The sequence below is a fragment of the Lactuca serriola genome, chromosome 6, assembly GCF_051521515.1.
Source record: "Lactuca serriola cultivar US96UC23 chromosome 6, Lser_US96UC23_V15, whole genome shotgun sequence".
Classification (NCBI taxonomy): domain Eukaryota; kingdom Viridiplantae; phylum Streptophyta; class Magnoliopsida; order Asterales; family Asteraceae; genus Lactuca; species Lactuca serriola.
This window is the reverse complement of record NC_136413.1, coordinates 132,505,259-132,519,397: the sequence shown is the minus strand read 5'-3', so window position 1 is coordinate 132,519,397 and position 14,139 is coordinate 132,505,259. Positions and strand designations below refer to the sequence as shown.

General features: G+C 36.8%; 1 protein-coding gene across 1 annotated transcript; it reads right to left on the bottom strand.

The window, feature by feature from the left end:
- Positions 1 to 244: 244 nt before the first annotated feature.
- Positions 245 to 972, bottom strand: LOC145056857 (early light-induced protein 1, chloroplastic-like). The gene has a single exon (XM_079004577.1). The coding sequence runs from the start codon at positions 832 to 834 to the stop codon at positions 319 to 321; it is 516 nt and encodes a 171-aa protein (XP_078860703.1). The 5' UTR covers positions 835 to 972; the 3' UTR covers positions 245 to 318.
- Positions 973 to 14,139: the final 13,167 nt, after the last annotated feature.

The window sequence follows — 14,139 nt, the reverse complement described above, 5'->3', positions numbered from 1 at the left end:
AGACACACCTAATTACACCGAATGTTTAAGTATTTTATACTTTGACTCTTATATCAATTAGTTTAGGTTGCTTTATTCAAGATCATGTGTTATACACTTATACATATATACAGGGTGAACGATTTGTTTATTCCCCTAAAATTTATCTTAGTTTTTGGTTTTATACTGTATTATGTTCTTTTATATTATCAAACATATGTTTTTCATGATTTGAACCATGTTAGGTCAATGATACAAATAAATATTCAAAAGAATATACATTTTCCTGTTTTATATTTAATTATGTAATAGAAAAGTTTGGATTTTGGAATACATTATCTAGACAAGAGCACTGCCTTTAACATATTCAGTGAAAGCCAAAGCCACCAGCCCCAACATCGCAACCCGTCCATTCCAAAGCTCTGCATCTGACGTCATCAGTCCACTCGACTTCGACTGCACACTCACTCCTTTAAACAACGGCACCAACGACGCTAACGTCAACACCATGCTAGTGCCGACAAACACCGCCACTCCGCCATTGCCGATCTGGGCAAACACGTCTTGACCGCTGCTCACTTCTACCGCCATCGCCGACACAAACCCGATCATCGCCAACCTTCCGTTTATCCTCTCCGGTGCCGGTCCGCTGAATGCCAATACGTCGGAGAACTTCGAGCTGACCTTCGGAGCAGGCGGCGGAGGAGGAGGAGTGGTCATATTTGGTGTGGTTGCTTGTTTGGAACTCCCGGTTTCACCACTTTGTGGTGTCTGTGCCATGCACCTGATGGAGAATGCGGGATTTCTCTTGAAAACTGTGATGGGGGCTACCATGAATATTGAAGAAGCAGCCATGTCGGAAAAAGATATATGAAGTTTTGAGGGAGGAGAGAAGGTGGTAGTAGTACTGGTGGTGGTGGTGGTTGAAGTGGAGGATGGGGGTTTGAGGTGGTGGGTTTTATAGGGTTGGGGACTGGGGAGAACTGGTGAAGACAAAGGAGAGTGGATGCTTAAAGGGCCACGTTAAGAGACTTCACGTGGCTTTCGAAATTGCCGATGAGGGGTGGTTGTGGTTAAAAAGCCTCTACATATACACTTATTTCACTAGTGGGGTGAGGTGGGGTATGTCGACAAATTAAGGATTTTGGGACAAAATACATGCATCCTATGGACTAGAATATAAAAATCAGAGATAATACTATAACGTTACAAATGGTTTAGCTAATTGGTCTCATAATATACGCCACTTTCCAAGACATTATAAAAGATTGTTTTGTTACCTAAAAACTACCCTTCCAAGTTCTTTTAAAAAATAGGTTTTTTAGTTGAACCCGTTTTATGACAAGTTCGATTCAACCGATTCAATCTAGTTTTTGAATCGAGTTTTTATAAGTTTATCTTTTATATATATATATATATATATATATATATATATATATATATATATATATATATATATATATATATATATATATATATATATATATATAAACAAAAATCTGACATCCATAAACATAAATAATTCTATAGTCACTACTAGAAAAACAACCTTTTACGACGCTCATTGCGCGTCGTAAAAGGCTCAGACGACGCGCAAATACGCGTCAAGAAAGGCCCTGTCATAAAGAGAGACGACGCGCTTTTGCGTGTGGTCTAAAGAGAGACGACGCGCATTTACGACACTTATTTACGACGCGCGTTTACGACACGCAATACGTATCAAAGAAGGCCCAAAGGAAGACGACACGCATTCGTGTGTCGTAACCTTACGACGTGCGTGTTATTGACACGCAATGCGTATCAAGAAAGCCCCTGCCAAGAAAGGCCGTGTCATAAATGAAGATGACACACACTTTTGCGTATCATAATTTTAATTGTTTAAAATAAATATAATTTATAGATTTACTTATTTTCAAATTAAATTTGTATTTAATGTTTCATAATAGAAAATAAAATATCATATACAAAAAATAGAATCCATTGCATAAATTTAATATCATACAAATAATCGTTCCATGGAAAGATAAAACAAATATAAACCATGATTGGTTAACATCAAGTGAGCAAAAGTAATTACATTGAATGACTATATAGTAATTACATTGCTATTAAGGAACACCTTCTTTTTTCTACTTCGTATTGTTATGCTTCTGTTTCCACATGATACCTGTTTTCATCATCAACACATTAGTATTCAGAAACGCTTCAAGCATCATCAATCTATGTTATAAAATATTAAAATTTAATACATATATAGTAACTCATGGAATAATTTATGATGGAGTTCAACTTCTGTTAATAACATCCTTGGAGGTGGGACTTCCATTAAAACAACACGAAGGAAACAATACCGGCAACAACAATAGTGGTTATTGTTTAAGGTAATGGCTTTGTTAAGAAATTTTTAAGTTGATTACCTATTTTACACCAATGTGATCTGAAATTTCCCAAATTGTCTAACTAGACATGCGTGAAGTTCTTGGAAAAAAATCAGCTAAACTCGGGGGACAAAAATGTATTTATTTTGGGTCAAAATAATCAGATACGGATATATGTATGTCAGTATGTAGGAAAGTTAGAAGAAACATCAACCTCTAAATAGCAACTACCCAAAAAAAAAAAAAGTAGAATCTAAATCCCTAAAAACCTGCTAATAATCATATGAAGCAATCACCTTACAAAATTAAAATATTGTGAAAAAGTTCAATAACCGAATTGAAGGAAAGAAAGAAACAGATTCTAACTCACAATTTCAACCACTGTCATTGCTGCAACACAAGGAAAAGAACCCTCCAAGAACAGCTAACTGCAAGAATTGGTTTCATTATATACCACAAATAATTCATATTCTTCAGTTTAATAAACCAAAAAAAATAAAATAAAAAATAATATAAATTAATAAATTACCATAGTTGCAAGTCCATGACCCGCTAGGCCACACCAATGACACCAAGGGGTGACAAGGCTGCAGTAAGAGCTGAACAAACACAACGTCTTAAATCTTAATTTAGCTTAAGAATAACAAAGAATGGTTATATTTTTGTAGTTTTTAAGTAGTAATTTCAAACAAAATCATTAATTCTTTAAGATAAATTACTTACCAATTGTAGAGAAAAGCGATTTATCACCCTATTCATCTACAAACACTAAAAGAAAAGTGCTAATGATTGTGCTAGCTGCAGTCAGAATCCCACTCCTACTATACGGATTACTGTTGGATAAATCCATTGTGCATGGGCCCATCATAGATAGGGCACCTTCACCTACTTACATTCTTCACTCCACCGCTTTAATATTCTTGTTCCTGAAGAAAAGTGTAAAATTGAATCACTTTAAAGCATAAATAACAACTATATTGTCTAGGGATATTGTATGCCATGTCCTTCTTTCAACATATGAATAAAAATGTTGTGCTTATAGATGATATGATTAGGGATGCAGGAAGAGTTGGCAAACAATACTTTGTAGTGGGTATAATTTGTATCATAAAAACAAAACTAGGAACTTAAGGGTTCAGTAGGTGAATCTTGACCAACTGACAGAGTGTTCAATCCTTGTTTTTCTATAAACAGGAAAGGAAACTTTCAAGTTTCAAGAACAATACACTTACACAATCCATGTTTAAAAATTATCAAGTTACGGAAAAACTTACTAGTTTGCAGAAATCAAATCGTTATAAACAACTTAATAGTCGACAGTTTAAAGCAACATTGAAGCAATGCTGTAACACTATCATCAAGATGAAGGTCCATGTCACCGAATCTGGCATTCAAGATAATATATTATTAGGATGAACGAATAAAATGGATTTAATTACCATCAATTAAAGAGAAAAGAAACCTGAAAGGAAGGATTTCATCTATATAGTAAAAAGTTCGCCCAAGGACAACAAATATGATAGTCATTATCCTGATAATTCATAATAAAACTTGGGTCAAGATTATAAAAAAGAAAGTTACAGGGACCAATTTGAGACAAAATTTCATGTTTAGTTACCTCTTGCTGTAGAAAGTGTGTAAATTGGTGTTGTAGAGACATCTGAAATAGTTAGTTGGCCAAGTTTGGTGTTAACCCAAAATTGTAATAATCAATTTTCAACACAATAGATAAATAAATAAATGAACTCATACAATTACAGTAGTTGTGGCTTCATTCACAGGTTTTCCATTTTTAAGTGTACGAGTCAATATAAATAGTTCTGCTTGTGAGGGTTCCTGCCCATCAGGCCTTTTTGCCTTCTGTCACGATTTAAAAGGGCATAATGGTCATTATGATGGTATTTTCTACAAGGAATAACCTTAAAAAGTATTAAAAAAAAACAAGTATAATGTCACCTCCTCCTCACGGATTCTGGCATAGCTTTTTGGTCCTACAGTGTGCCTAAATTTTACCCTTGCATAAATGCCCTTCTCGTCCTAATCCTCCAAAGTATCCCAAAAAAAACATAAATTTTGTGTTAAAAAAAAAAAAAAAACTATTTTTTTTCATTCTCATCATGGGCTAACTAAAACTCATTAACACACTAACATTTTACTTCTTTGCTCTTATTCATTTTACCTCTCAACTGCTCCCACGTTGAGATTGATGAATATCAAGAAATTTGTTTTTCTAACAGGGGTAAAATCGTAATTTAGTCTCATTTTCTAACAATTTTACACTTTTATCAAGAGGTAAAAGTCTGAATATAATGAATGGGTCCCTTTCACCAAACTACAGATTCAATTTTGGTCATTACATCAGAATCAAAACGCTGCAAAGGGCTTCTGGAATCAGCTCATTTCATTTGTGGTGCGAACAGGAGCTTGGAATTCAGCTTTGCTGTTTTCTCCAGCAATACCCCTGAGAACCAGTAAAGGTGATGTCACCAAACTCTATATCAAAACAATCACAACAATTGTACCAAAGGGTAGTGCAGTTGTGGCTGTGTATGCGATTGCAACCGTGTTTAGGAAGCAGAAAGTCAGAAAGAGGGGACCACAAACGAGGCATCCGGTTAAGAGTAGGTTTCTCACCTATATAGCAAAATTGAAATATTTTAGATCAATGATCAATTTGTTAATTTACTATAAACTCCCTTTAGTTACCTTTATTTGTTTCCTTATATGCAACATAACTTATTGTAAATACATAATAGACAAATACTTGTTTTTGAAGATATCCATGATAAGGGCATTTACTTCTTTGTCTTTTATGATAATCAGGGCTCCTACTCCTACTATCTTTGTCCCTTCCATAATATATGTCCCTGCTTCTGCTGTGACTTCTCCTCCTGTAGACCCTGTATTCATCTCTATACCTGGAACTACATAATCATACTATCGCACTGCTACATTAACAATAAAAATAACCCTAACATTTTATCAGTGTACTACACCCATGAAACCTGTAATTAAGAAAAAACTTATCATAAGACATTATAATAAGAAAAAAAAAACCTTCAACATTTACCTCTGTTGTGATCTGAGTTCACCATTACTCTAACTGACCTAAGCCTCCTTTCACATATTCACCATTTCTAAAGGTGCACCACTAGATGACCAAAAAAGAATCATAGACCTTCATTAACCGGAGTCCCACACTTGTCCTTAGAATTAATAACTCCACACTGGTCAACAACATAAGATATCATGATAAGTGTGTTTCTTAATTTAAAGAAATAATGAGCATAAAAACATTACAACGATTTCCTTATATATGCGCATTAGCTATTTCGATCTCATAGAAAATACAGGAAAAGTAAAACATATTGTATCGCTTTAATCACCAAATGTAGTGGTGCCCAAAAAATTGAGAAATAAATGGACTCTCATGGAACAAACTCTCCAGACTCAACTGAACCTATATATCTAACTTAGTTCTTGTCAAGAAAACTTCAAACTTTGGATGAGATATAATAGTTAATAAAGGCAATTATTATGATGAACCTGGAATATGAGTCTAACTGTATCATAGAAAAGAACATTGTCCAAACAAAGTTATAAATTTAATGAGTTTTAAGATGGATACCTATGAGTGAGGTATAAAATCATAGATATCCAAGACATTGAGCAGCTACCAAATCCGTTATATCATGTTCTTTGTAATCCCTAATATCATCACACGTTCAAACCCCTTCCCTAAAAAATCACATTTGGAATTCTTGGTGAGTAGTAAATTTAAATAAAATATAGAAAACTTTATAGAATGGGGTAGAGAAACAAAAAGAATATGTCTACCCATTTCTTTTGGTGTGCGGGATACGAGAACTTGTATGAGAGTTTATACTCCATAAATCCCATGGAAATTGAGCTTTCAATAGAATTTGAGACCCATCCCCTTCAGCCATATTTACAAAAGAGAAAACATCAAAAGCTGGGGCGATTTCAACATACAACAAACAAAACCTGCAATTTCAAAAAGAAATTTATATATAAGAAAGATAGAAAACTGAAGGAAACAGTGGTATGGGGAACCTCTCATGGGAGTACTGGATTTATCGTTAAACCCATTAACAAGCACTTTGATGTCTCCATCTTTTCCACTGTCAAACCTACCACCACAATATTTAGGGTTTCGACTTAGGGAGAATATGTGGACGGTGGTCAATGATGATGTTATGATGCCTCATCATTTTTCCTTTCTTCTTCCTCAGTAGATGGTATCATCAGAATCATCGTTTTAAACATGCCGACTAGGTCATATTTAGGGGTTTTTCCGGAATTGAAAATGTGTTTCTGCTGTAACGCAAGAGAAAGGGATTCAAAAAGGAGGAGAAAAGGAATAGACAAAAAAATCAAAGACAGGTGTCTGTGAAATCGAGATTTAGGGGTGTGATGGCGCATTGAGATTAAGGAATGAGTTGCCATGTTGGTTTGAATGACCCAATCGACGCCAACTTGTACTCAATGAAGATGAAATTAAAACGATGAAGTCTTCTGAATCTGAACCCCTCCTTTTGCCTCTCAATTTGATCTCCAGCACCTGCTCATTTTCCTTCTATCTTTATCACTTAATCTTTTTCCTTTATCTTCTGCCTCTCTCTCCTCTTCTCTTTCTCTCTTTTAGAACTCCTCTTTTCACTTCTCCGCCGATGTGGATGAGTCTAGTTGCATTTGTGCCGCCTCGTGGTAGATTCATCGCCGCTTTCATAAGAAGAGATCACAACCTTTCTTCTACCTTCTCCTCACAACCCCCTGACAACCTTCGAACGCAACCTCACCTGACGATCCAACATCGTTAGAATCATCATTAGTACACCAGCCATTGTCATCGGCTCAGGTGCAGCAGCTACAATAGGTACTTATTGAATTACAGGCGGTTGATTCCTGTTTTCATCAACATTTCCAACTCCGCTTCTTGTTCTCACCATTTTTGATCTATACACCGAATAAGGTGAAATTAGATCCTCTTTCACGATAAGATTTCAATTCATCCTTAGTACTTCAAACGATTACATGCTAGTTCTAATATCGTATACATACGCTTAGAATCCTAAACACATAAACCTTCAGATCCGGTTGGCAACAAACCGTAGATCCGAACAAATAATATCATATATGGCAACATATAACATTTAGCACATAAAAGCATTTTAGGAAACTTTCCTAAAATAAACTAGTGCTCGTGTCTAAAATTTATCAGACACACATCTCACAATCTCCCCTTAGCATCCTAAGTTTAAGTCTAGAAATCCTACAAATTCCTAGTTCGCTTAAACTAATGCTCTGATACCAACTGTGACATCCCCAAAATCTCGGCCAGAAAAGACCGATTTCATTTATGCTTTTTAAACATTTTCATAGTAAATCCTTTTAATTTTAAAAGAGAGGCGGAATTTGTTCCCAAAAACAAAAAAAAATGATAAAATAGATATTTATCAAAACATTTCACAAAGGAATATGATTTCATTTCATAATCAAAAGTCAGGATGTCATGTTCCGATACAGATCATAAAGCATAAACGATAACATTACAAGTCATTCAACAATATATACATATACAGACTTGTAAACCAAACAACTTGATGATTCGTCCATCTTAAGCTCTTGCGCCACTTCCCGTAATACAAATAAGCTGAGTGGGTCAGGCTTGGGAGCCTGGTGAGCATATAGGGTTTTCAACCTACAATAAATATTTAATTTAACAATCAACAATAAACCCGATTACTCATTCCCGTTATCCTCACTTTACGTCCCTAAAACAACATCTATTATAAGGGACCTAATCTAGGATTTTTCATCGGGATGGACATTACTGCAAACGGGGCCTCCTTAGCAATAAATATCCTAAAGGAAACCATGAGGGGGATAGAGTACACCAGTGAACACGTCGTTCACAACACCTATAAGTTATGAGCCTGCTAGTGTTCTACAGGACAGTCTAGAATAGTCTGTGGTCGTCATCCATACTCTGCTGAATGACTAGAATAACACCAACAACACCGAGGCCTCTCATCTGTTTATTACACACCAACTATCTACCCATGTTCTACCCAACATATTAGTAGACAAAACTATACATTTTTATACATAGCTTAAAAACCTGTATAGCATGCTTTAATCAATACACATTCCACATAACAGATGAGGCACACACACATAACACGTATTTCATAAAGAATAAATCAGATCTATGAGATAGAAGAAAGTGAATATACATTCACACATATAACAACAAAATATATACACGTAGCACGTATTTTATATAAAATACTTCATAATATTGCGTTGGAAGAAAATGACTACACACTCACTTGATCAGAAGATGATCAGGCAGCACTACGGCTTGCAGAAGTAGTGTTTCTCTGTAGATCTGGAAGATCTTCACAAAAACCGGGCTCCTCGCGGGCAGGGCTTCGGCTCGGGAATAACGCTCTTCGGGATTCTCGGGGCTTCGGATCTTGCTTCGGGGCTCGGGAATATTATCGGGGCTTCGGGGTATAAATAGCACGCAAAACGAGGCAAAATCTAGAGAGAAAAGGAAGAAGTTGTAAAAGCAAAGAAGCTGGCTTCGCATCCCCTTTTATAGGGCTGATCCTCGGGGTTACGCTGGGTGTAACTTCGGGGTACGCAGGGCGTACTGCCTCGGAAGCCGTCACTGCTTGCGTCATCGGCGCTTCGACGTCATCGCTTACGAACCCGGAGCACTCGAGTGGTACGCTGGGCGTACACCAGTACGCTCGGCGTACTTCGGATGAGTCCACTGACTCCTCTTCGGATAATACCAAGATTTGGAATTAAATTAATTATTAAATATTTAATAAACTTTGAAAATTCATATCTCCCTCATACGAACTCCATTTTGGACATTCTTTATATCCACGCATAGGTGAGACTACGCTCTACAACTTTCGTTTAGACTCCGTCGGCTAATTTTGAATTTATTTTTATTATTTATTTTTAGTAGGCCGGGACAGAAAAACTTCGTTAAAAATTCATAACTTCTTCGTCCGACGTCCGTTCTTGCCTAACTTTTCATCGCTTCGCTACTAACAACGAGATCTTCGATTCTCGTTTAGATTGTTTCGGCTAAAAACCGCTTGATCTCAAATCGAGTATTCGGGCTGCATACTGCCCAGTCGGAACTTCAGAAAATCATAACTTCCTCATACGAAGTCAGATTTGGGCGTTCTATATATATTCGGAAACCTCGTTTCAACTACTACAACATTATCGAATGATATCAAGTTTATTTTACACTTAAATTTTGACGCTCATTTTATTCTTAATTTTTCATATCACATAATTAAGCAATTAAGTACGAAACACGGGAGTTACAATTCTCTCCACCTTAGAATGATTTCATCCCCGGATCACACATCAACAAACAAATGCGGATAGCGACTCATCATGTTTCTCTCCGTCTCCCAGGTGAGATTCGGCCCATTCGCGTGTTTCCATCGGACAAGCACTAACTTAACCATCTTACGTCGCAATTTCTTAGTCTTTCGGTCAACGATTGCCTCTGGTTCTTCAATCAACCTTTTGTTCTCATCGATTCTTAATTCCGAAAGTGGAATTATGTCGGGAACATCTCCCGTGAACTTCCTCAAATAACACACATGAAAAGTGTTATGAATTCCATTCAGTTCTTTTTGTAGTTCGAGCTTGTAAGCTTGGTTCCCAATTCTCTGAAGAACTTTAAACGGTCCTATAAACCTTGGACTCAATTTTCCCCTTCTACCAAATCTTATAAGTCCCTTCCATGGCGACACTTTAATCAAAACCGAATCTCCAACTTCAAAAGTCATCGGCCTTCGCTTTTTGTCAGCATAGCTCTTTTGACGATCCTGAGCTGCTAACATTCTCTCCCTAATTATTTTCAACTTTTCAGCAGTTTGATGGACTATTTCCGGTTCCATAAACTGCTTTTCCCCAACCTCAAGCCAACAAGACGGCGTACGACACTTCTGTCCGTACAAAGCTTGATAAGGTGCCATCTTTATGCTCGAGTGGAAACTATTATTATAGGAAAATTCTACCAATGGTAAATGTTCATCCCAATTACCTAGGAATTCCAGGGTACATGCCCTTAGCATATCTTCAAGTGTTTGTATCGTCCGTTCGCTCTGACCATCAGTCTGCGGATGGTAAGCTGTACTTAAACACAACTTGGTACCGAATTCCTCTTGTAGACTTTTCCAAAATCGTGAGGTGAAACGGCTATCACGATCCGACAAAATCGTTAACGGAACACCGTGAAGCCTCACAATTTCCTTCACGTAAGAATTCGCAAGCTTTTCCATAGACCATTTCTCATTGGCTGCTATGAAATGCGCACTCTTAGTGAATCGATCAACGACCACCCAAATCATGTCGTGACCACTCTTTGTTCTGGGCAGTTTAGTGACAAAATCCATAGCAATGTCTTCCCACTTACCCATAGGCACAGGAAAAGGTTCTAAACTCCTGTATGGTTTCTGATGTTGTGCGTTGACTCTTGCACAGGTCACATACTCTGCCACATACTTCGCAATGTCGAGCTTCATCATCGGCCACCAGTAATAGGTTTTCAGGTCCCTATACATTTTAGTGCTACCGGGATGAATCGAATTTATGGTTTTGTGAGCCTCTTCCATCAGAAGATCTCTGACTCCTCCTGTCTTAGGTATCCAAATCCGATCTTGGAACACCTTTAGTCCGTGACTGTTTACACCGAACACCAACGTTTTACCCAAACGTTCCTCCTTCCAGTCATTCTTCTCAGAAGCTTCACTTTGAGATTTCTTTATACTTTCCAAAAAGGTCGAGACAACTTCAATTCTCAACGCTCTTGGCCTTCTCTTTTCAAGATTGACTTTCCGACTGAGAGCATCAGCAACAACATTAGCTTTACCGGGATGGTAAAGTATCTCACAGTTGTAGTCTTTAAGTAATTCCAACCAGCGTTGTTGTCTCATATTCAATTCCTTCTGACCAAAAAGATATTGGAGACTCTTATGATCAGTAAAAAGTTTGCACTTCGTGCCATAGAGGTAATGCCTCCATATTTTCAGAGCAAAAACTACCGCTGCCAACTCCAAATCATGAGTCGGGTAGTTCTTTTCATGCTCTTTTAGCTGTCGAGATGCATACGCGATCAACTTATCCCTTTGGGTCAGTACACAACCCAATCCATCGGGTAGAGAAAGTATCGGTGCCTCGCATAGTTTCTTCTTTAGCTTCTCGAATGCTTCTTTATGCTTATCACTCCAAGCATAAGTAGCTCCTTTGTGGGTTAAAGCTGTTAATGGACTAGCGATCGAAGAAAAGCCTTGGATAAACCTTCGGTAATACCCGACTAATCCTAAAAAGCTTCGGATCTCTGTGGGACTTTTCAGTTGTTCCCATTTCATTACGGCTTCGATCTTCGCTGGATCAACCATTATCCCTTCTTGGTTGACCACGTGACCCAAGAATTGGACTTCACGAATCCAAAAATCACATTTGGAGAACTTCGCATACAGCTTCTCCTTCTTCAAGACTTCCAACACTTCTCGCAAGTGTCTGCCATGCTCCTCTTGGCTCTTTGAGTAAATCAGAATGTCATCTATGAACACTATCACAGATTTATCAAGGAACGGGTTACAAACTCTGTTCATTAAATCCATGAATGCTGTTGGACCATTGGTCAGTCCAAACGACATAACCAAGAACTCATAGTGTCCATATCGTGTTCTGAATGCAGTCTTCTCTATGTCCTGTTCTCTTACTTTTAGCTGATGATATCCTGACCTTAGGTCGATCTTTGAAAAATAACATGAACCTTGCAGCTGATCGAATAGGTCATCAATCCTCGGCAACGAATATCTATTCTTTATTGTGGCCTTATTCAGCTCTCTATAATCAATGCACATCCTCATGCTTCCATCTTTCTTCTTTACGAATAACACCGGAGCTCCCCAGGGTGATGAACGTCCAATTTTCCTTGGCTTCCACAACCTATCATTAGGTTTCCAAAAAAACTTTTTAGGAAATTCAAAATATGTAAGTTTTCATGCATCTTTATTACTTTTATTACATTACATCCAAGATGTGAACATAGAAGCAGCAACTGAAGGTTGTTCAAGAACATCGTCAATATCATCGTCTGTAGCATATATTACTTGATGTTGATCAGGAAGATGAAAAGGTAGTCGCTTCACAAAAGGATATCGGTAATGAACATCATATTTAAATATTCGCCATGATGTTTCACATGCATATATATATATATATATATATATATATATATATATATATCTAAAATCATAATAATCTTTTATTTCATCCACAACCTTTTCTTGATGAGAAACAGTGTTCATGTCAATAGCAATTGTAGCTCTATCTGGACCTTTATTTATATATTTAAACAGATACTTTATGGAAGATCCCTAATTGCACCATTGAGCATTAATGTATGCCTGATATCTTTTCAACAGATATTTGTTATATGGAACAATATTTCTGTTGTCTAACCTAATACCTGATTTTTCGACAAAATATCCATTGCTTCTTCTCATATATAACGGATAACCGTTGACATCAACTGAAGAATGATTACAGAATTGCTTTGGAAAATTTTTCGAACATTGCTTGCAACCATGCATGGGCAATTCATATTTTCAGCTCCACAAGGACCATGTATCATGAATTCACTTACAAGTGAATACAACTCTGGATCTTCATTGGTATTTGGAATCTCAGCAGGAAATAATCGGATCAATATATTCAACAGTAGGCCATTTGGATTCAGCATGCATAAATAGACAAATATGACTAAGTGGCAAAGCTCTGATTTGAAATTCAATTGTATAGAGCACTGCAAATTAATTTGACAAATAAGATATGATTTGTATTGGATGAAATATATTTGCAAATAATAAAAAATGTTAAGAAACGAAGAAATCATTATAAAAAAATTTGAATTAAACAAACACTTTGAATACCTGCTTGAAAGATGCCGAAATTTTATTTCCCCGTATGTTTTTAAGAAAAGCGTCAAGCTTTATTTTGAATAACCTACATTAGATATCAGGTTTATCTTCTGGATGCAGTGAAGTGTTATGATGAAACTTTTTAACTTCACGCCATTTTAGATTCATGTAAAGGTTACGAAGAAATCAGGATATCCAAACCATTTACATAAGGACATGGCGTCAAAGTTGTTTTGCATCATATAATGTGCACCGCCAGTGAATGACGAAGGTAAGATAACAGGTTGTCCGACGTTGGATATATCTTTATTCTCGAGGTCTTGTTGATTACGTAAATTCTCATAAGACTCGCATCTAAGAATTTGTTGTTTGCTCCTTATGATATGTAATCTCTCGCTTTCGATCATAGTATAAGCATCTACCAAAAACTGTTGGAACAACCTTTTTGAATTAAGAATTAGTGAAAAATATTGATCTCTGTCTTGTATTCTATAAGAAAAAAAATTCTCTCATTGTACAGTCGGGCCGCTTGCTGTTGCTTGAAGGTGTAATACCTCGATGTGGTATGTCAACCCTGTAACCATCATCACCATATGGAAACAATAGTGGATACTGAAAAGGAAGGTGTGATGGATGTAATTCACTAATACGCCGTAGAGAACCAGTTGAAGTTTGAACAACAATATCTCTATTATCAATTGAATCACCAATATCTCAAACAATTAAAGCAGCAACCTCAGAAGCAGATGATAAGTTGTATGTCCTTCCATCTTAGTCCCTTCTTCCAA

Coding starts and splice junctions, on each gene's coding strand:
- LOC145056857 (XM_079004577.1), bottom strand. CDS start 834: ATGGCTGCTTCTTCAATATTCATGGTAGCCCCCATCACAGTTTTCAAG.